This window comes from Micromys minutus (assembly GCF_963924665.1).
Source record: "Micromys minutus genome assembly, chromosome: 1".
NCBI lineage: Eukaryota > Metazoa > Chordata > Mammalia > Rodentia > Muridae > Micromys > Micromys minutus.
The window spans coordinates 128,748,814-128,771,760 of record NC_137969.1 but is presented as its reverse complement, the minus strand read 5'-3'; the positions used below and the strand labels follow the sequence as shown (position 1 = coordinate 128,771,760).

General features: G+C 44.4%; 1 protein-coding gene across 6 annotated transcripts in view; it reads left to right on the top strand.

The window, feature by feature from the left end:
* The window catches only part of TEC (tec protein tyrosine kinase), a 99,621-nt gene that overhangs the window by 59,411 nt on the left and 17,263 nt on the right, over positions 1–22,947 (top strand). For 3 of the 6 annotated variants that reach the window (XM_080936427.1, XM_080936428.1, XM_080936432.1), the window contains 8 exons: positions 7,289–7,393; positions 9,106–9,187; positions 9,727–9,855; positions 11,516–11,556; positions 13,047–13,219; positions 15,635–15,700; positions 19,636–19,690; positions 22,167–22,246. In XM_080936427.1, the coding sequence (XP_080792553.1) occupies positions 7,289–7,393; positions 9,106–9,187; positions 9,727–9,855; positions 11,516–11,556; positions 13,047–13,219; positions 15,635–15,700; positions 19,636–19,690; positions 22,167–22,246 (731 nt within the window). The remainder of the gene's footprint in view (positions 1–7,288; positions 7,394–9,105; positions 9,188–9,726; positions 9,856–11,515; positions 11,557–13,046; positions 13,220–15,634; positions 15,701–19,635; positions 19,691–22,166; positions 22,247–22,947) is intronic. The other 3 variants (XM_080936430.1, XM_080936431.1, XM_080936429.1) reach the window with 1 other exon arrangement.

Below are 22,947 nucleotides of genomic sequence, written 5' to 3'. Positions count from 1 at the left end.
TTCCCCACACGTCAATGGAGCAAACATCCTCTCTCTAAGGCTGTGTGGGTATACAACTACTGGAACATTCCAGATTCCTCTCAGTGTGGCTTAGAAGACAGTATGTGGTAGACAGAGCTCTTCACAGCAGCCAGACCAGCAAGGCAGAGAGAAGTATCCGAAGCAGGGCCAAGCGGGGACCCAAGGTATGACTCCCATAACCGACTGTCACCAGCAGGGCCTAATGGCTGATATACAGCTACGGTTCTCCACTTTGGGGTCATGACTCTCCCACAGGGGTCACATATCAGATATTCCTGCGTTATCAGATGTTCATGTTATGATTCATGACAGTAACAAAATTACAGTCATGGAGTAGCAACAAAACAGTTTTATGGTTGGGGTCAGCACTGCATTAGGGACTGTATGGAAGCCTTGCAGCTTTATGAAGGGTAGGGAACCACTCTGCTGCTGCCTTTCATAGCACTGCCCAATGCTTAAAACATGCACATTTGGGGACCTTTTCCAAACCATACACATGATTCTCTGTCAGAATCCTCAGACGGCTCCTTGTCCAAGGTGACGGGAACATGTTTCATACTGTGGCTGTGGACACACCCTCGGGGCGAACTTCAGGAATAGAAAGCAGGTCAGTGGACCTTTCCTGTACTTGGTCTGTTTAGTGCTTTTTAATAGCGAATGGTCCTATCCCTCTGTGTCTACTGGGTGTGGCATTCTGTGTGAAAATATGTCCCAGAGCAGGTGACAGAAGGAGGAATGAAGGAAGCAAAGGCATGGTGGTCCCAGAGCCACCTCACCAAATGGTTCTCAACCTGTGAGTCTCGATTTATCAGACGCCCTGCATGACAGATATTTCTATTATGATTCACAATAGCATCAAAATAACAGTTAGGAAGTAGCAGCAAGAAAATTTTATGGTTGTGGGTTACCACAACACGAAGAACCGCGTTAAAGGATCTCAGCGTTAGGAAGGTTGAGAACCACTTCTCTACCCTATGCCACCCCTGGATAAGTCTCTCATCCCTTTTCGCCGGCCAGATTGTGCATTTGCACAGGGGAGTTTAACACACATGCTACTGTTGATGCTCACTAGCATCTGAGGCCACTGTTAGAATCTGCCTGACTGGTGTGCACATGCCTTTGAACTCTTACTGTTTGAGTGAAGAGGAGAAGCTTTAGCCAAAGGTGCCCCCCGCCTTATTCCCAAAGTACTTCTGAGGAGGCATCCATATCAGGTTCCTGCCAGTAAGCACTACTTGGCATCAGCATTAGTGTGTGGGTTTGGTGGGTGCATACGGGGTGGGTCCCCAGGTGAGGCAGTCTCTGGATGATCTTTTCTCCAATCCCTGCTCCTCTGTGAGTCCATGGTTCTCGTGGTGGGAAGCATGGCAGCAGGCAGGTAGGCAGCATGGTGCTGGAGCTGGAGCTGAGGGTTTATATCTTATCCACACACACCAGATAGGGGAGAGTGCGAATTTTATTACCTTAAAGTTCACATACAGTAACACATCTCCTCTAGCAAGACCACACCTCCCAATCCTTCCCATATAGTTCTACCCAGTGTGGATCAGGCATTTCACTGTAGGGAGTACACAAGGGCTGTCATCAGATAAGCCACTGGCTGCGATGGGGATGCTGAGCACCAGGACTGTGACCGAGTCCCACAGGACTGTGTATTGTACGCTGTGTGGTTCATTTCCTTACAAAGCCCCAGGGCTAGACTCCTGTCTCTGAGTTGCTCATTACCTCTGCTCTTCACACAGCCCTCAAACACCAGGCAAACGCTTGATCCGATGGGAGAGTTGGCTTATGGTTTTAGTTATTTCTACTCTCATGAAGATCTGAAGTGTTAGGAAGAAAACGATAGAGAACACACGGAGACAGGTCGACCGGCATCTCCATCACAGAAGGAAAAAGCTACCTGTGTGAACTATAGAAACTGGATCCAGAGATGCACCGGCCTGTCTTCTCTTTTGCTGCTGAAAATGAAGTGTTCTGTACTGGTTGGTCAGCAGTGACCATCAAAGCAGAGGCAGGGGAGTGTCTGGGAGTATTTTAAAGGGACTGTTAAGCACAGTGACACGTGTCTCTAGGATCTGTAATCGGCTGCATTGGCACCGTCTTACATGAACATGACTCTGTGATTTTAGAAATGGAAATGAAAATTTTGCTTTGATTTTTTTTTTTTTTTTTTATTCTGTGTTTTTATTCTGGATAGTAACTTGATCTTAGCCAACAGCCTGAGCAGCAATAGGAACTATATTAAAACCATAATCCTTAAAACCCATAATCTTCAAAATCAGCCACTCTTATGAGTAACCAACCAGTAAGTTGTTAATATGAAGGCTTTTTTTTTTTTTTTAAAGAATGGCCATTCTTATCAGATGTGATGCATCCATATTAGGATGTCAGGTTTTGGTGGGGTTTTGTACTCTACACAAGATTCTCATTCTTATTAAAGAGAAGCCATCAACCACCAAATAAGAAAAAAAAAACTTTAAATTTTATTTATTCTAGTTTTCCTGATCCTGGAAGGGTCTGTATCAAATTCTTTCCAGTACACACAAGACCGTGTCATAGCCACCCAGCATGTTCCTGCCTCTCCCTGATATATGGCTCCCGCCACACTTGAGACTTGTTCTTTGAGTTTGGCACCAAGTGGGAGAGGAATGGTCACCCTTATGAATGGGTCTTTGGCACCCAATGGAGACTTTTAGAATATGTCCCTCTTTTCTGTAGACGAGCAGATGGGACCTCTGTGTCCTTCCCACAGGAACGAGAACTTCCCTGGCAAGCACTTTTTTCTCCTTAGCCTGAGCAACATCTGCTTATAAAGTTTCCGGGGTCAACAAGTTGTGTATGTTTTGACCTCTGTCATGATACATTGGTGTCCTCGACTTCCCTAAAAGAACACCAGGGCAAGTTTGCAGGCCACCATCTGGACACAGAGGAGAGGAGGATGCAGGCACAAGCTCCAGTGTCCTTTAGGAACTTGTAAATTTTAGTCTTTTTAGTCGGATAACCATGTTTTATTCCCTTGCTGTAACATGTCATATACATATTTCTAGTTTATTTTTTAGCCTGTGTTCTCCAGATGCCTCTGCCGAGGGCATGCTTATATCAGTGTCTGTCTTAGATCTGTCTGTTTTAGCCTGTTGATAAGGAACTGAGGCTGGCCCCAGGATGTGAAACTGTTGTGGTGCTGAGTGGCCTAATGGTAGCTTAGTAGGCCGACAGGTTCCTCATAGCAGCATGGGGGTGGGGGGTGTACTTAGCACATAGTCAAGCAGGATGCTCACCCGGAGAATTGCTTACAGAGAGGGATTTGGCTCCAACAGATGGCCGTTTTATCACAGGCATCCAAATATGTTATCAACTTTACCTCCTTTTGTTCTTACTTTGTTTACATTTAGCTTGTTAATTTGTTTTGGTCTCATAGCTGCATAAGAGCTATAAGCACAAGGCATTTATCCTCCATGCTATGTCTACACATAGCCAAACGATATCAAGTTAATTAAATGTCTATAGCATTGAAGAATTCAGGACTGGGTTCAAATTCTGGGATGATTGTGACTTTGAGTAAATTAATGATATTCTCCATGGCTTGGCTTCTTCACGTGCGAAAGGGAGCGGCAAGACTTCTCACGTTACAGTGCCGTGAGGACTTCCTGGAGGCGATGTGTGCACAAGACTAATGTGGTAACACCCCTAGTGAGGGTTAGCAGGGAGTGCAGTGGAATGACTTTTCTGAAAGTGCCTGTAAGCATTCAAGCTTGAGAAATCTGGTGATGGGCTAAAATATTTTTAGGTAAAAGTATTTTGAGAGACTTGGGCTCGCTTTTGGCTCAGCGTCTTGTGAGATTCAGGTAGCTTCATAACCTCTCACAGGCCCAGTTTCCTGGCAGGTGTTACTGGGCAAGATGATTTACCAGTAAGGTAAAAATACATGTGCATGTACATATGTATGTAGAGGATTTATTACATATGATGTATAGAGGATTGATTATAGGAATAGGTTTCTGTGACTGTGCCATCTGCAGTCTAGAGATTCCAAAGCCAGGGATAATTCAGGTCAGGTCACACAGCCTGAGAATCACAGGAACCAGTGGTGAGCTCTTCCATCCTGAGCCGAAAGACTGAGACCTGATGGGGAGTAGGCTGGGCCAAGGGCCCTCTAAAACACAACCTTTGAGCAGTGTACTAAGCTACAGTCTGGCGTTAGGGCAATCAGGCTGCTCTATCTGTGCCGAATGCCAGGGGTGATTTGCCTTATCTGTCTGTCTGTCTGGTTATCTCCTTCCACCCTGACCATTGCAATTGCCTTGGGTTCTTCAAAAAGCTGCATCCCATGGGAAAGAGGTCGGACTAGCAGAGGGCTGTTCTTCACCAAGAGTATCTGCATGCCTGCTAGAAACCTGAGGGAAACCCTCTGAGAAGACACATCCTGGAGTGGTCTCCCTCCCGCTCCTCTCCAGACTTAAAGCTTACGTGTACATTATCTCTTAAATTCCTATTGACTCTTATCACCACTTTCCAGACTTGTTAACTTTGCCTGACTCATCCTGGAATTCTTGTCGGTGGATTCAGGTCCTTAGACCCTCACAGTGGCTCTCTTGGCCACTGTCTCTCTACTGCCACTGACGGTGCTGCTGGAAGATCTTTGGAGCTGAAGGTCCACATACTAGTTAGCACGTTAGGAAATTCTTATGCAGGCTGTGTATAAGTTAGTCCAGTATCAAAGTCATCCCGTCTTCCTGGAAACAGTGACTTAACTCTGACACTGGCCTGTGGTAGCCATAGCTTGAAGTTATTTGAGGCAGGCGTTATGGAGACAGAGCACGCTCTCCGCTGCAGGGCCAGCAAGAATAGTCTCCCAAGGGCTGAGCAAAAATGGGGTAAACGCCACCCTGGCCTAAAACTGTTGCCTTGGGGAGGGGTGAGGGCTCACATGATTTCTGTGCTATTTCTCAGCTTTCTACAGTGAACACACGTGACTTAGTAATAAAAGGATGATGCTCTTTAATTTCTTCTACCTGTTAGTGAATGCAGGCCCAAGGAGCAGGGTGTGAAACCCTGCCTGACCAGACTTTGGCTATCAGGTTATTAACAGGGCCCCTGGTCATCCTTCCCTTCTGCCGTAGGCTGTCTTCAGTCGCTCCGGTCTGCTTTTGAGTTTTTATTTAGCAGATAATGCTGAGTCTGTTTCTTTGAGCCGGACATCCTTTTAAACACTCTGCAGTATTAGCTCATTTAGCCCTCATTATCTCGCCTGTGGGATTGATATGTTATTAGTCCCGGTTTTCAGATGGGGAGGGATGGAGGAATGGGATTTTTCGTTGCATGGTTTGTATATTCTGCTGGGGTCTCTCTGTCTCTGCCATCCCACCTCTGACACGGAAGCCACAGTTCTGAACATCTTTTTGTCATTATTGGTTTGCGACAGTTCCTCTGCGTAACCCAACTGTCCTGGTGTTCACTCTGTAGACCAGGCTGTCCTCAAACTCACAGAAGTCTGCCTGCCCAGCCTTCAGAGTGATGGGATCAAAGGTGTCCACTGCCCACCTTTTGTCTTGTGATTTTTTTTCCCTCTTGACACCATTATTGACACAAGGCAGATGGTGGATAGAAAAACCAAGGGGAAGAAAGAGAAGCAAGGTCAGGATGACAAAAGCAAAGCTGCTGTATAACTGTGTTGATGCTCGTTAGGACAGAAAGCAAGGCAGCCTAGCAGGTCTGCCAACCTTGGTCATCGCTGACCTTTTTTGGGGGCGTTGCCTCTAGCCGGCTGTGGGGGTTGAAGGTTTCGAGTGGTTAGGAGAGTGGCTGAGAAGGAAGTGTAGGCTGAACATTCAGCTATTCTCTCAGGAAGGAAGAGGACTGAAGGCAGCAGGCTAGCCCACAGGCAGGTGCTCGATTTAGAAGTCTACACACAGAAGCAAAGGCTTGGAAGAGAACCCGCAGCTTGTTTCTCTCTGTAGCCCTGGCTGTCTTGTAACTAATAATGTAGACCAGACTGACCTTGAATTTGAACCAGGCTTGGAGAACTTCCATGCTCAACACCCTCAATGTCCAGTCTGGGACTTGACTCCATAGTCCTTCCACCTCTTGCAGCTGGGGTATCCCAGGGATCGGAGGGCTTCGGCAGCACCAGAGGCCCCTGGGGACTGTCTCCAGCTTGTGTGAGCTGTGGTCTCATCACCCACAGAATGAGGAGAACGGGCCTGCCTCATGGGATGCTCTGAGCACAGAGCTGCCGTCTCACAGCTACCCTGGCCTTTTCGTCTTGTCTTAAAAACAGGGTTGACGGAAGAGACAAAGGTCTTAGAGTGCCGCCGAGATGCAGGAGGGAGATGCCGAGAGCCTGCACTTGGAGTGGCTGTGGGCCTTTCTGTAATATCCCCTGAGGGAATGGTGGAGGGGGCGGAATGCGCGTGGCAGGGCTGGTGGCCCCTGGAGTAGACACACAAGACTGAAGAGCAGCAGCGAGGGTCCAGCAAAGTGTTGGGAAGACAGGCCACCTGCAGCCCACTTTCAAGGGACCAGGGACAGAACTGAGGATGAATCATTGTATCTGGAGGTTAGGGGGCAGGCGGAGAAGGAGAGAAGGAGGGATAAGAAGGAAGGAAAAGGATTAAAGGATGAAGAAAGGGCAGGGGGGAGTGGATGAATAATGAACAACTGACTGAGAATACACACACACATGTACACGCACACGCATGCACGCATGTACTCGTACACGTGAGGTAACAGGGAAATGAGGCCAGTGGGACAGAAGCTGCTGATGACATGAGCAGGGGCATGACGTGTCACCCTCTCCTGCTCCCCCACCCAGAGATAGGGGTCTCACTATGTAGCCCTGACTGTCCTGGAACTTACTAAGTAGACCAGGCTGGCCTAGAACTCACAGAGATCTGCCTGCCTCTGCCTCCTGAGTGCTGGGAATAAAGGCTCACTCCACCATGCTTGTATTGTGAAGTCTTATGTTTGAAGATGTCATGCAGGCTGGCCACCAAATTCCAGAGATCTGCTTCCTTGGCATTGGGGAGGCAAGCATCTACCTGTGTCTGGCTGTTTTGACATGTGTCTGGGGCATCAAACTCAAACCCTATGCTTGTAAGGCAAGCATGTTACCAACTGTGACACCTGTGTTATCTTGCCTGCTCTAAGTTGTAATCTTCTGAGTCAGTAATCTTGTTATCAGTTATAGTGAGTCATTAAATCTTTTTTATTTTTATTTTTTTAATGTCCTGTACTTGTGACAGGTCTCCTCATTTTTCTCTTCTCACAGAAAAAATACAGAAAGGGATCCATTGATATTTCAAAAATCAAGTGTGTGGAAATAGTGAAGAACGATGATTGTATCATTCCCTGTCAAAATAAATATCCATTCCAGGTGAGTTGGCAGCCAGTGCCAGGCTCTGTCCTGTTCTCATCTGACATTACAGTTTCCTGTCCCGGGTTTCGTGGTTGCTTTTTCCTTTGCCACCTTCACAGTCCTTTCTTTTCCTCATCAAACTCTGTAAGTCTTTGGAGGCCATTTTGTTTTCTATTTGGCTGCTGTGGCCCACCATTGGTCCTGAGTCACTACACCCCGGGTCTTCACTGAGGGTCGGTTACTTTACCCAGAGACCACAGAGGAGTGGGGGTTGGGACTGAACTGCCTTGTGACTAACCATTAGGGAGAATGTCTCAGAGCATGTGACAGGATCCTAGGTTAATTTTTCAAGGGTTATTATTAATATAAAATTACAAAATAAGACTAATTATTCACTAGGAGGCATCTTTGAAAGACGCCTAATGGGTGGAAGCCTGGGTTTTGGAGTTGAAATCCTTACTTTCTGCATGAGCTACAGAAGGGTAATTGGGGCAGGATTAGGGGACACTGCAGTACCTGCTGTGCAAATGGGGCCTGCTGAAGTTATACAGCAGTGTAGGGTATCATGGAAATTCTGGAATTTTGGTTTCTTTAAAAACACAAATATTATAAGAATGTTTTCGTTTCAGTCCCAGAATATGGGGATATGGGGCTACTTTGAAGTAGCTGATTATTATTTGCCTCATACTTTAGCAGAGATGTAGTTTTGCCAGCTGCAGATAGTTTCTGTGATTGTGTGATGTTTGGAATTCTGGGAAATTTTCAGAGGGTATATAATTGCTAGAGCCCTGGTAGGTGAGATTGTTTGTAGTTCAGGGGGTTGTTTGCTGTTTGTTAGTAGTTGGGCTCAAAGAAGAAAGAAAAAGAAATTAGAATCAAGGATCTCTCTCTCTCTCTCTCTCTCTCTCTCTCTCTCTCTCTCTCTCTCTCTCTCTCTCTCTCGCTCGCTGTCTCCTTTTTTCTCTTCCATTTAGTGATAGGGGGTAAAACAGGGTGGTGCAGACAAAAGGTGGGAAAAGGAAGAATCCCCAAAGCGGCAAGGGCCAGCTACAGTAGGGTCTTGCTAGTCCCCGTTGGTGAGGTTGAGTTAATAGCCTGGAACTGAAAGACCCAGCCTGTTAAAGCTCTTACACTTACTAACCACGCAAAGGAAATGATGGGAGCGATACTGAAACTCATCCAACTGGTTACTTAGGAAAACAGCGGGTTAAGATAAGCCCTATGGCACCAAGTTTATCCACAGAATTTTAGTCAAGTTGAAATAAATGCCAAGATCAATGAAGCATCCTGGTGGCTGTCGGTGCCCATTTTCCTCTGTGAAGATACAATCCTGGGTCTGGGCAGTGGTTAAATTCCTTGAGGACCTGAGTTATATCTCAGTACTGACAAAAAAAGAGCCAGGTGTGCTGGTGTGTGCTTGTGGTTCCAAGCACGGGGGGTGGAGGCAGGTTGATCCCTGGGGGTCTAGTGAGAGATCTTGTCTGAAGAAATTAGGTAGATGGTAACTGAGAGACGATACCCAAGGTTGTCCTCTGACCTTTGCAGGCATGCACACATGGAATACATGTCTCCACAATCCTTTGCAAAACATACACCCAACTTGTAGCTAAGGGATCTAGTTCCTTTGGAAACTCTAATAGTTTACTGATGCCTGCAGTACCGGGGATGTGGCCACGTGGAAGTGCTGTGTTTAAGTATCACCACTGCTTTCATCTTCTGCTTTGTTCTAGGTTGTTCATGATGCTAACACGCTTTATATTTTTGCACCTAGTCCACAAAGCAGGGACCGATGGGTGAAGAAGTTAAAAGAAGGTAAAAACTGACACATTTTATGTAATTTTAGGGCAACACACACACACACCAACCCAGAAGAATTGCTAACATAGCTCTTGCATTTAATAAGTTATAATGAGCACCTCTCCAAGGGCAGTCAGTCCTCGTGATAACACATTGAGTACAGCTTTCCTTTTTTAAGATCTTATTTCTTTCTAGTTGGATTTTTTTTTCTCCTAGTAAGAGCACCCTTCTATTTATTGCACTGTATGTTTGGAGGTGATAAGGCATAGGCTTTTATGAGAGCTGGGTTTATATTTTCTAAGAAACATGGTGTGGGTGGAGTCACGTATTCATGACAAAGTGCTTGAATGGACAGTTTGCCTTGCACAAAGGAGGGAGGAAGGGAGGCCGAAGAAAGACCATGTAGCCTTTCTGAATACTGAATATTTGACATCACAGTGGCATTCTCATAACAAGCATATTGGCAGAGGAAGAAGTGATGATTGACAGCTACTCACCAATAGCTTGTTTGTTTTATTTCACTAACTAACCATTTCTGTGTCTGTGAATTACAGAAATAAAGAACAACAATAATATCATGATTAAGTATCATCCTAAATTCTGGGCAGACGGAAGTTACCAGTGTTGTAGACAAACAGACAAACTGGCACCCGGATGTGAAAAGTACAATCTTTTTGAGAGCAGTAAGTATTCATCTGATCCTTAGCTGTGACGTATGAAGCCTGGGAGGACCGCTGGTGTTGGGAGAAGTGGTGGAATGTTGATGCTGATGGAGCGGTGCACACTACCCAGAACAGTGCACACGCAGGGCAGACGCAGCCTCTGAGAGTGATGGTTGGTTGTGTAGCAATGGGACCTTGCAGAGGCCAGGTCTCTTTGGGAAGCTTTTATTACAGCTGATTAGAATGAATCAGTTAAATGTGTGGACCATAGGTGGCGGTGCATGCCTGCAATTCCAGACTCAGACGCAGGGCAAGAGGTTAATTCTTTACCCGGGACCCCTATAAACCTTTACTGTGAGAGGTTCTTAGTCATGAGTGGAAACCACAGAGACCAAAAGCTACGAGTACTGAGGAGGATGGAGTGTCCTATTCTGTCCCTCCATGTGACTGGCACTGTGACTACCATGTGAAGCATGCTGGTAGAGGGATAGTGGCCATTTGTCAGGGCTGTTGCCCTGGGCAAGAACAGCTCTGATTCTGAGTTCCTCCTCTCTGTATCTTCCTGGGCAATCATGCTGACATCAATCTGGCACATCAACAAGTGAGACTGGGGTTCCAGGCTGTTGTTAATGCATACCTAGGAAAAGCCCAGCCTGGCTCGCTATGGAAACGGCTGAGTCACAGCTGGTTAATGTTACGGAGGCAAACAGCCAGTTTTTATAGGGATAGGGTCTAAATGGATCCATCCCTTTGGTTAGAACTTCATCCATGTTTATTAACCGGGTAAGCGTGTGTCACACCGAACTCAAGAACTCTCAAGGGGCTGATGCTCTTGTCTGTGCTGTCATTACTGTGGTACCTACCACCTTATCTTCAGAGGGTATGTGCCCAGTGCATAAGTCACACTGAACATCATATATATACCCTTTCCAAATGCATATACACATACACCAGCCATCAAGTAATTTATGATTTGGGCACAGTGAGAGATTAACTACAACACATGTCAATAAAATAGAACAACTCTAATCTCATGCCATAATAAAAGTTACTACACACACTTTCCTATTGTATTATCTTAGTAATACTGGTGGTTTTTTTGCTTGTTTGTTTCCTTATTGAGACCTTTCAGCTTTTCAAATCAATTTATTTATTTATTTATTTTGGCTTTTTTCAGTTTTTAAAAATTTTTTTTTTTTTGGCTTTTCCCGTTTTTTCCTTTTTTTTAAAAAAAATATTTTTTGGCTTCTCTTTGGTATATCTGAGTGCCAGCATTGCTGTGCCTTTCATTTGGGGTCATCAGGTAAATTGATGGCTGTGCTGTGATGGCGTCACAGGTGATGTGGGAGCTTAGATGGTCACATGACTAATAGGGAGGCTATCGGATGCCAAGTGGACATGCTGGACCAAGGGATGATTCACGGGTGGGTGGGTGTGAACAGACAACTAGAGACTGTTATCACATTTCTCAGGAGAGTGTGCAAATGAAAGTTCCCACGGTGCTCGTTTTGATTCAAGAACAAGAAGCCAGATGATCTTTTGGAGGCAATCCTGAGATCCCATGTTAGTGTGTGTGTGTGGGGGGTTGGGTACAGCGGCTCCCCGTCGGAATGCTCACTCTCGTATCTTCTGTCAAGTCTTGTGGGACACCACTGTGATATACAGCTTTTGACACTCACAGGTATAAGAAAGACCCTGCCTCCTGCACCAGAAATAAAGAAGGTGAGTAGTCTTTGCCTTTACATGTTACGTCTTTGTCATGTGTAGTTTTAAAAACATGCTACCACCTTAGCCCGAGAGCTGCAAACGAGCTACCAGCCCATTCCCAGCTCCCTTTTTAGCTCTGGGAGCTGCGGGGCCAGCACCGAGCCGACTTCTCTTTCCTACCCACCTCTGCTCCTGGGGGAGGGGGTAACATTACCAGCCCACTCCTGAGACCCTAGAATCTGAGGAGAAAGGACACAGACAGCTTTATTTATTGTTTTAGAAGTTGTTGGCTAGGCACAATCTCTGAGCACAGAATCTCCTTCCCAATGATTATCTCCGTTTCTCCTCCTACCCTGAATTTAATGGCTTGTGTCAGCTAGCTCCCACCAACCTTCTTGGCCCCCATCCGTAGTGGGGACCTTACATGACTTCTGCTTTCTTCTTATTCCAAAGCATCGCAGAAAAAGCCTCCTCTCCTTCCCTGTATCTCCTTTTCCTCTTGGGACCCAGAAGTCCCACCTGTACATTCCATCTAGCAATCGTGCCCACCCCCCATTCTTTATTGACAAGTCAAGAACCAATTGGGGAACAAGACCTTAGCAACAAAACCTCCCCTAACACATCTTTAGGTTGTGTTTGAGATGGGTCTGTGCTTTATTTCCTATATTATGTTCAGCCATGCGGTACTCCTTTCTTCCAGGACCACCTGAGAAGCAGGCATGCTGGAGCTCGTTTGAATAGTTCTTATTAATGTCAACACCATCAGCTTAGCTCTTTAGCTTTTGTTGTTGGGGTCAGTTTTGTCGGTACCAGCTAGCCTTTGGCCGTAGGTTGGTTTCAGGAGTCATTTGGGAGGTGCAGCATTTTAAAGGCATATTTCTGTCTTAAGAGCACAGCACAATCAAAGAGTAAACGTAGAAATTTAGCGACGTTCCTGTGGAGTGCAATATGGTGGAATACCATGTAATTTGGCCCCAGTCAGGACCTTAGGTTATAAGAGCAGTGGGTGACAGTGGGTGGCTTGCTTCAGCTGTAACTTAGGACTGATTTCATAGTAGCATCATGAAGAATAAATGAGAAAACATGTAAGATTCCCAAGCATGTGTTTTACGCATTGAAGGGACGAGGGCGTGCACATTGTTCCGAGTGGGACATCTGTTGACAGACTCTGCGATGCACCGGTCGGTGGGCCTTCCCTCTGCCCAGTACCTACTCATGTTCCCACTGCCTCTCTCTGGGAAATGACTCCTGACCTGATGACAAACAAGCAATTGCCCAGCAAAACTTTTGTAATACTCAAGGCTTTGTTCCTCCCTCACATCTTGAACTCTTAAAACATCCAGCAGCACTAACGCCGTCATGAAGGGCTCACCTGGCTTCATTGGGTGGGTTATACAAGAGCTGAGGCTGCCCTCTAGAGAGCTTGTGACTCCCATAGTGTTTTTACTGCTGAGCCTCATGGTTCATCAGAAGCCAAACTTGACAATGTTATTCTGTCTGCATAGAGAAGGCCTCCTCCACCAATTCCCCCAGAAGAAGAAAATACCGAAGAAATCGTTGTAGCAATGTATGACTTCCAAGCAACAGAAGCACATGACCTCAGGTTAGAGAGAGGCCAAGAGTATATCATCCTGGAAAAGAATGACATCCACTGGTGGAGAGCAAGAGATAAGTATGGGTAAGTGCTTCATCTGTGTGTGCCTCTCAGTGGGTGTGAGTTAGATGTTGACACTCTATAGTGGGAACACTCCAGTTGCTTAAAACAGGCTAGTCCAGTTGCCACAAGTGTAAGCCAACTGAATTTGCAGCATCATGAGGTATAGTTTAAAATTTATTTAAAATTTAAATTTATTTTTGTTATTGGTGTGTGTGTGTGTCTGTGTGTCTGTCTGTGTGTATGTGTGTGTGCCTGCCTGCATGCTGAGGTGTACTCAGAGGATAACTTGTGAAGCTGGTTCTCTCTCTCTTCTACCCACTAAACTATCTCACCAACCCTGAAGTATATCCTACTGATCACTCAATAAATGCAAATTAATCAATTACCTCCTTGCAGGAGTTTGAATACATTACACTTACTTCTCATTCACTAAACCTGTTCTGTTGCCCCTCCGTCCTTTATCTTCCCTCCCTCCCTTTTTCCCCTCCTTCCCTCCTTCTTTCTTTCCTTCCTTCCTCCTTGCTCCCTCCTCCTCCCCTCTCCCTTCTTTGTGTGTGTGTGTGCTGGGATCAAATTCGGATTACACGTGCTACACAAGTGCTTTATATTTAGCTACATTTTTTGTAGGAAATAGTTTATTGTAACTTCTCTCTCCCTCTCTCTCTCTCTCTCTCTCTCTCTCTCTCTCTCTCTCTCTCTATATATATATATATATATATATATATATATATATATATATATATATATATATATCCACAGTATAAGGGAACAACTTGTTATTTCAATTTTTCATTCGCTCTGTAATTGTATATATAGGTATATACATGTATAAAACACATGTATACATGTATATATAGCAAACATTACTTGTACAGGTAATTTAAGGAAAGTGACCATTGGTAAGTGCCTCCATACCTGACTTGGAGTCTCCTGTGGGGTTTTGTTTGTTTGTCTTTTTGTTTTGTTTTACAATAGCCCTGTCCACTTTTCATTTTAATCTGTTGACGAGACCAGTTTATTTACCTTTTAAAAATGAGACCAGTTTATTACCTTTTTGGGATGTGTGGCATACCTCTGTGTCATCTCACATTTTTGTCATCTGGTTAGAAGCTTGGTCACCTTAGAGATGCTCTCTAGCTGTGCTGTGGTGAGTGGTACTGAGAGTGCTCACGGGTCAGGACCTGGCCTTACAGATGCACGGCAAGGTTCTCATATGGTTTTCCCTCTTGACTAGCATCCACTACTGATTGCTATTTAGAGCCACTCTTTGCTTAGGCCTTATGAAGCAGTGCCTTTTCTAACTCTGCCAGCACAGCAGCGTCTCGTTCTCCATGGAGCTGCCTCATGATGGATGGGCGCATTAGTCCCTGCAGCCTGTCTCTCACCAGTTTTCACAAGGAGTTGATGACTGGACTTCGTCTGATGGCTACAGTGGTGCCCAGTAGTTTCCCGTACTGTCGTGGATTCTTTTATGTCGGTTTTGATCCTAAGTAGTCATCACTCTGTTGGATTAGGTCAGTGGTAGCTGCTGCAATTTTTCTTTCCTTTCTAGCTCAGGAAAGTAGTTCAAATTCACCTTGTATTTTTCCTCGACAGACCTGCCGTTTGATATTTCAAAGGAGTTCTGCCTCTTTTCAGTCAGCAACAGTGTTTTATAGGTAACAGGTGGAATTCTGGGATGCTATTTGTTGGTACACTGTTATTGCTTCTAGGCTTCTGTTGGTGCAGAAAAAACTGTGTGCACCTGTGTGATGTGTGCCATGCCTGCATGTGTATGACGGCGTTTACTAAAAAGGTTCAGGACCAAAGAAAGCATTATAAAGCTTCTACTTCTAAAAAGTGTTCTACATGAGTATTATGGCTCCTACTAGACATAGGGCTCACTGGGGGCAAAATGGAAGGGTCCTTTGTACCACACCGGACTTCTCAATTCCTATCTCTCGATACTGTCCTTTTAAACAGGATTCTCATGATACCAATTCAGAGGGCATGTATCTCCCCACCCCTCCCCCAGATGCTGTCCTGCAGAGCTTGCTGAGGTATTAGAGCATCTGGTGACTCCATTCAATGCTTATACTTCTGTGATGTCTTTAAGACGATCCTAAAAATGGTCATTTCTTGACCAGCATTATGGATATTGGCAAGTTCAGACCCTGATGCTCGCTGACTTTGGGGGGGGGGGCTACAAGAGAACATCTTAGTCTAGTTTTTTATTTCCTCATGAAAAATTGGGTATTATAATGTCTATATATCCATTATTTTTGTGAGGATCAAATGTGGACATATATTGTAAAGTGTCAGACAATACAGATGTAGTGAATTATTGGGATAGGTGGGTTTTCACAGAAACTTAGGTGATGTGCTTTAGAAAACCAGTTGTGTTTTTCTAAACAAAAAGTAAAGTCATTTCTGTTTGTTTGCTTATTTTAACTCTAGGAGTGAAGGATATATCCCAAGTAATTATGTCACGGGAAAGAAATCCAACAACTTAGATCAATATGAGTAAGTAATCATTTACCTTGTAAGTGTGGAGAACCAGAAACTATTGTTTTTCTTACTATGTAAGACATTTTAAAGATGAAGCGATAACCCCAATGTCTTTAGAAGGTACCAGCATATCCTTAATTTTGGTGTCTGACAGAGTAAAAACCCGAGACTTATCTGTGTAACACACTGTCTTTGAATACCTTTGCGTGTGAACTCCATTACTTTAGCAGGCACAGTTGAACTGGGTTTGAACAATCACAGCTCAGTTGAGTTTGAAGTAAATATCATTGTTCATTCATTCAAGGTAAGGGGACAACATTTCCCAGAGGAAATGTTTCATTGTTTCTTTCTTTTTACAAATGAGAATAACACTGATTATAGTTTTTTAAACCACTGAAAACAGGAAAAAATATTATGAAGAAAATATTATGAATAAGAGTTGACCTTTGTCATTAGTAATATTTTCTTTTTCCACTAAGAAATGAGTGCGTTTTGAGTTTATTTTTCTTCCTGCTATTAAATAGTCTTTGAAAATATTTTCATAGCTGAATTATAGTTCATTTGTCATAAATTTATAAAATAGTTGTTGAATTCTTGGCAGTGATCTAGTGTTGGGCGAGGTCCAATGGCTATAACCAGTATAGGGACAAATAATTACACAATTGCTTTTTTACTAGTGAGGTATTGGATTGTTTCAAGTAATTTTGCTATATTAAAATAATTGGGATAACCTCATCTGCTGTCCTAAACCGTCTCTCTGAAATCCTTTGTTGAGACTCCTGATTCATGCTACCGACTACTTTCTAGAAATCCTTTACTTTCTATGCCTATAGGCAGTGTGTAGCCAGATTCTAATGCATAGCCCATGGGTATCAGTGCTCTTGTGGTCCTCCTGAGGCAGGATGTTAATATGATATTCACTTCGTTAAAGCAACAAGTGGTTCTCTGCCCATCTCACTGTGATGACGTTGAGCATCTCAAAATCTAGAGGACCACCAGGGTCTAACAGCCCAGCACCCGTGGCATGATCCTTTGATGTGTTATTAGAAGGAGACATGTGCACAGGGTACTGTTATGTACTATACAGTGCATTTTTACCAAAACAGCCCGTGTGCTTGGCAGTCTTTCCATGGAACTGTGATGGAGCTGAGGAAGTCTCATTGCCCAGTATCTCTGTGTTTTCTGTGTATGTAACTGTGTATGCAAATGCTTACACTGTGCTAGGGTGGTCTATACTGTTTGTACAGTGGCTATGGCACAGATTTGCAATGTGCTTGAGAGCTGTTGCCTACTTCATGTAGTCTGGGTGGGAGTAGGGATTATAGATTGTACATGTTACCTGGGGCATAGTGGGCTACATGGGCTCCGTCTTTTCAGTGCACCCTGTGAGACTTCCTTCATGACATGGCAGGTTATAAAGGTAAAAGGGGGACCCCCTGTTTGTATGAGATTCATTTTAATTGGGCATGTTAATTAGGTGAGCTAAAAGGGGCTTTTGATGACCGGATTTTGGTAGTCAGTCTTAGGAGGAGGCAGTGGCCAAATAAGGGCACAGACATTGATGGCTAGTTTTAAGAATGCAATCTAAGGTTTCTAGCAGGGAATGGTGAAGGGGAAAGCCTTCCAGAGCCTTCTTTGCCATGCTTATGCTGACTAGAGTCTGGTTCCGTGGGGGGGGGGGGGGGACCACAGTATGCCCTAAGGATGTAAAGATCTTTTGCAGGAGTCTGCAGATGCTGTAGAAACAAGTTCTAGGAGTTGTTTCCTGTGCCAGATTCCTCACTCCCCTGATACCTTTATCCTTTCCTGGGATCTGGGATTTACAATGTAAGGAAAGGACCATGTCTTTCTGGGTGTCTTACTATCTTCTTAAAGCCAACAGTGAAACTGTCCAAGTTCCCTGCACCGGAACCTTCTCTCTCTTGCTTTCACCATGGAGATCTAAAACTGGACCTTCTGTTTTGTTGACAATCAAAAATTCTCTAATTCAGAAAGCTTGCTAGTTTATAGTGTATAACTAGCTACAGTGTGTGTTTGACAGTTTTGGGCATCTTATACCATCAGTAAAGCTAATTTAGAGATAAAATAAATATCTTCCAATGTGTCACCATATTTCGGTTGCATTTAGAAACAGCTTGGCCATATGGACTGGACTGACCGTAATGCAGTTCTGTTGAACTTGACCTCATTTCATAAAGTGTGATGCACAGGTCAATCCTTCCTAACCCTGGCTTATTACCACAGGTTCCAAAGTCATCACAGGCTATTACAACATTACTAGGCATTCAGTTGCTCTCTATAAACATTCAGGTGACGGATCGACATCTTGTCTTATATTTTGCTTGTTGTGATTTTACCTTTTTCAATCAGAGGGAAGCCTTTGAATTCTTTTATCTAGGGGTGTCTGGGGCCAGAAGCCTGTTATGTGAAACTTTCTGGGAGAAGCAACACACACACACACACACACACACTCACACACACACACACACACACACCCCTACTGAACTCACGACAGACCAAAATCCAACTTGGTGAACTGGTGAGTTATATTGGGATCACGTATGGGAATAGGGGTGAGGGTCACATACAGGAGCAGATATGACTCCAAGATAGATACATCAACAAAGCCCACCCCTGCACAGGAAGCCTGAAACACACTGCATAGCCTGCAGACAACTCAGCAGACTGAACAGTGTTCTTCCCAAGTGACTCCTTTGTTCCAAACCTCTTTCAGAGAGTTTGGCTAGTTTCAGTTTCTTCTCATGATCTGAGTGTGTTTCATTCACCCTGTCTTGTCTGTGAGCAACTCTCAGCAATCTTTACTGTTCATTCTTGGAGAGGGAGTGGATCAGCAAATCTGGTCAGTTTCAGGGACTTCCTGAAGCTATTTTGACTTTACCTTCTGCGTTAAGGAGCTTCCTTCAGGATGAATGTTTCAATCCCAGAAGAAGTGCTATACAACAGGACCTTTTAGGAATAGGCAGAGACAATAGTGGGAAATTCAGATGACCAAAGCGGCCCCAGTGACTTTAGGACTTTTTCAGTTTTTAGGAATTTGACAGTGATGGGGGATTTATTGCCAACTCAAAACATCTAGCAACACAAACTTAGAATTGAAGGTCAGAGAAGTGATCTTATTCATACTCTTCAGGGCCCATTTCCTTTTAGTCACATGGAGGGATAGTACTGGTAACATCTGAAAGGCAGACTGTCTCTAGGGATGAGAAAGGAGGTGGCAGTACTTATGGAGTCTTCTCAAAGGCCAAGAAGGGACAGATAGGTATGACTCAGGGTACGGACCGGGTGAGAAGGAGGGACAAGGCCCAGAATCAATGTGGAGGCTAAGGTAACCACAGGGTCTAGGTGTGCTGGACATCAGGAAGTCTGGAATACCTGGATGGCCTGTTCTTCAGGGTTGCTCCTTTTTCTTTGACTCTCAAGCTGTACATGAAATTCAGCGAAGCGGTACCACAGTGACCTGATGAGATGGGGCCTGGAATAAGACTTATTTTGAATTCAAGACAGCAATGTAACGTGACATTTCCTGCATGGTTAGCCATTGGAGCAAAATTCATTTTTGCTTGACAGTCATTGTGGGAAATGATTGTTATGTTAAATGGTAAGGACTGATGGAATATGCCACCTCCATGCCAGAGTACATAGGACTTGTATTGATTTGTAAAGCTGTCCTGTGACAAATTAGGCTGCAACGTGTGGATAACCTTTGATCCCATTTAACACGTGGGCATGTATAACATGCCTTCCTACAAATGTGGGTAAGAAACGTCTGGCGGCATATTTACGAAAATACGTTATTGCTATTGAGATTGTGAGTGTCTGTATGTGTGTCTTATTGATCTGTTTGTCACCGTTTTCCTATGTTAGCTTTCTAGTCATTCTATGAATGGAAGGTAATTTCCAGAATTTGACAGACACCTCTTTTTGATCAGGTGGTATTGCAGAAATACCAACAGAAGCAAAGCGGAGCAGCTCCTCAGAACAGAAGTAAGTGCGTGTCCTCAGTTTGCGGGCTGCATTTCAGCACGGGTCAATTTTAATGAATCTTTCATATGAGGTTCCATATACTTATTCCTAAGGCCTGGGGTAGGGGGCTGTAATACAGAGATAAGCTGTCTCTTCCACCTCACTTAACGAATAGTATTGGGGTGTTAGTGTACTGTCATGAAGAGCCACAAAGCGGGTCACACAACCGTCAGGACTTCATTACCACCCATCACTGACAAGTGCTAGAAGGGACTCTGGCCAGCTTGAGTGTGGTGGGCGTGACCCTAGCAGGCGTTCCCCTTCCTTTCCTTCCCCTCTGCCTGGCTAATAACCGTTAGATTTTACTCCTAAAGCTACCCGCCGTGGTCCATTCCTTTATTTGACCATTTCCTCCTCCTGAGGCTGACTCCCAAGGTTCAGCTATCGAAGTCTGGTGATCAGAAGCCACTCCGACTCACCTAATGAACATGCCCGATTAAAGCATACCACCAGTCCTTAGCCATTCTAAGATGGACCTCCCCCTTTTCTCATTTGTTGCTGTTTTTCTGTGGGAGTCAGGAAGCAGCCACTTTAACTTCTCTTTCCTGCTTAATAAATGATCTCCCTGTGCCTAATCCGGGTTTCAGGAAGGAACCCACACTGCGCAGAGAGGTCACCTTCAAATAGGATGGATTGCTTCTGGGGCCTGTGACGGAGGATCGAAGTCTTCTCCTTGGCTTGGAGACAGCTCCCTGCTCCCCGCCCCCTCACTCCATCTTTCTCCATGCACACATTTCAGTCTCTGTTTACATCATCTCGTTTAGTGAGGGTACCAGTCATACTGGACTAGAGCCCCCTTGATGACTCATTTTAACTTGATGTACACAGGCACATTCTGAAGCTTAGGACTCAGCTCTCTGGGGTAGACAGAGTGGATAGGCACATGGAAATCTCAGGCACCTACCCCTGAGCAGTGTTTACGTTCCTACCAGTCCTTCATTTGATGCGTTGATTTCACTGTTTCAGTGCGTTTTCTTTCTTGCTTAAATTTGTTTTAGTATCATTTACCTTAATGTTACATGATATATTTTGTAAATGAAAACCCAGTGACATGTAGTCATCGATTATAATAAACATGATGAATTTCTCGCACCTTAAAGTGAAGAGAGAGGGAAAGACAGTGTATACAAAGAGGAAATCACTCTGAGCTGAGGGGGACCTGGGTGTTCTGGGGTGGTTTTGCTCACACTCCAGGTCTGTAAGGTAGGGAAGTTGGCCTAGAAGCCAAGGTCTTGGCCCCCATGTTACATTCTAGCTGTTTTACTTAGTGATAGTTCGAGACATTGGCTCTTCTGGGTGTGATACCGAAGCTTTGCTGCCACTGAGGATAGGCTTTACTACGAGGCTTGTTCCCACCTCAGGATCCTCACTGGCTTCCCAGAGACCACACACGGAGAGCTATGAGTGTCCCGTACCTTGACAGCCTGACTTTCATTTGCTACTGACTAGCCAAGTAACCCAGATAAAGTTTTCTCATCTTTTTGTGTCCCCTCTTCTTACCTGTGAGATAGAAAAAGAAAAAAAGAGCATTACTCAAATGACTGTTAAGTACTCAAGTGAGCACTAAACACATTTACATATGAGGACACATTTAAAAAGATTAGGTTTTCAAAATGGTAGCTATTATTATTATTATTTTTAACCAATGCATTCATGATCATAATTACTATCTCAAATTATTATCAAATAGGCTGTGGGAGCTTTCAATTCTTTTGTCTTTCTTATAAATGAGAATAAAAGTTACTTTTCAAGTATGAAACACATATTTCATAAAGTAAAGATTGTATATGGTGCCATTGACAGAGAAGAGTCTGAGATACATAACTTCCATTTCTTGCCCTTCAGCTGGGGTCTGGTGGGAATGTAACCATTTCTCAGGATTGTCTGCATGTTTTGTGTGTCTGCTGGACTCACTTGCTCTCTCCTGTATTATGACACAGAACGGCATGGGAGATCAAGGGTATTGAAACACATTATCATAAAGAGGACTGAGGTATCTCCAGGATAAAGGCTGTGTGGCTATGACTTGATACTGGGAGGGACTGAAAGCTCTACTGAGCATGAGGAAGGCATGACCTGAAACTGAGAAATAGATTCTCAATGGTTGTTTTCACAAGCCCAGGGTTTTAGCACCATGGGACCTGCCTGTCGGCTCTGCAGAGGTCCTGAGACAGTAGCTGGGGCCTGCTTCAGCTTGTGTGAGAGGCTGTAGTCAGAGGATGTGAGTGTGCCTCCTGCTGTCATCTTATAGCCCTGGAGTTCGAGGCAGAAAGTAGTGTGGGTGGAAGACTCAAGGAGCTCTATTCAGTTGCATTTGTTGGCAGCAGATTTTTTTACACAAAGGATGATAGTAAAACGATGGAATTAAATTGTTGCATCTTTGCCAGGGCATTAGTAACTGGAATTTTAAAGAGGAATTTCTTAATTTGGTTTTTAGGATAAAGAAGGTGGCTTTATGGTGAGAGACTCCAGTCAGCCAGGCTTGTACACGGTCTCCCTTTACACGAAGTTTGGGGGGTGAGTACTTATGCTCTGGTGTTTTTAGTGGTTGCTTGTGTTATTCCTTTCACGTGTGGGGTGTATGGGCATGCGGCATGTGCGTGTTGTGAATGTGTGGGTGCGGGTGTGTTTACCTGTGCCTGCGTGCATGTGGAGACAAGAGCCTACTTCCAAATATCTTCTTCAATGGCTTCTCCATCTTATTCATCTACTTTTATTTTTCATCCAGGGTTTCTCACTGAACTCAGAGGTCACCCATTGGCTAGACTAGCTGACCAGTGGGCTCTTGGGATCAGCCTGCCTCTTGCCACACATCATCCCTGAAGAGCACTGGCGTTGCAGCCACGTGCCAGAGCCTCTAAGTTCTAATGGGGTGCTGGGAGTCTGAGCTCATGTCCTTATACTTTCAGAGCAGGCTCTTCATCTGCTGGGCTGTTTATGCCCCATATTTTTTTCTTTAAAGTCAGTGTTTTTATAGGAATGCCCCCCCCCCCAAGTTGCTTCTATGTGTTCCTAATTTTCAGATAGGAATTTTCAGCATTAGAAACAAAATGTAATCTTTATTTCTAAAACCTGGATTGGTTTTTTTTTTTTTTCCTCCAGGAAATTTCCCTACAGTTTTTCACACATCTGGATGTGTGTATACATACATACACATATATGTTATACAGACAACATACTCGTGCAGTATGTATGTTAAGAATAGCTGTGGAAGATTT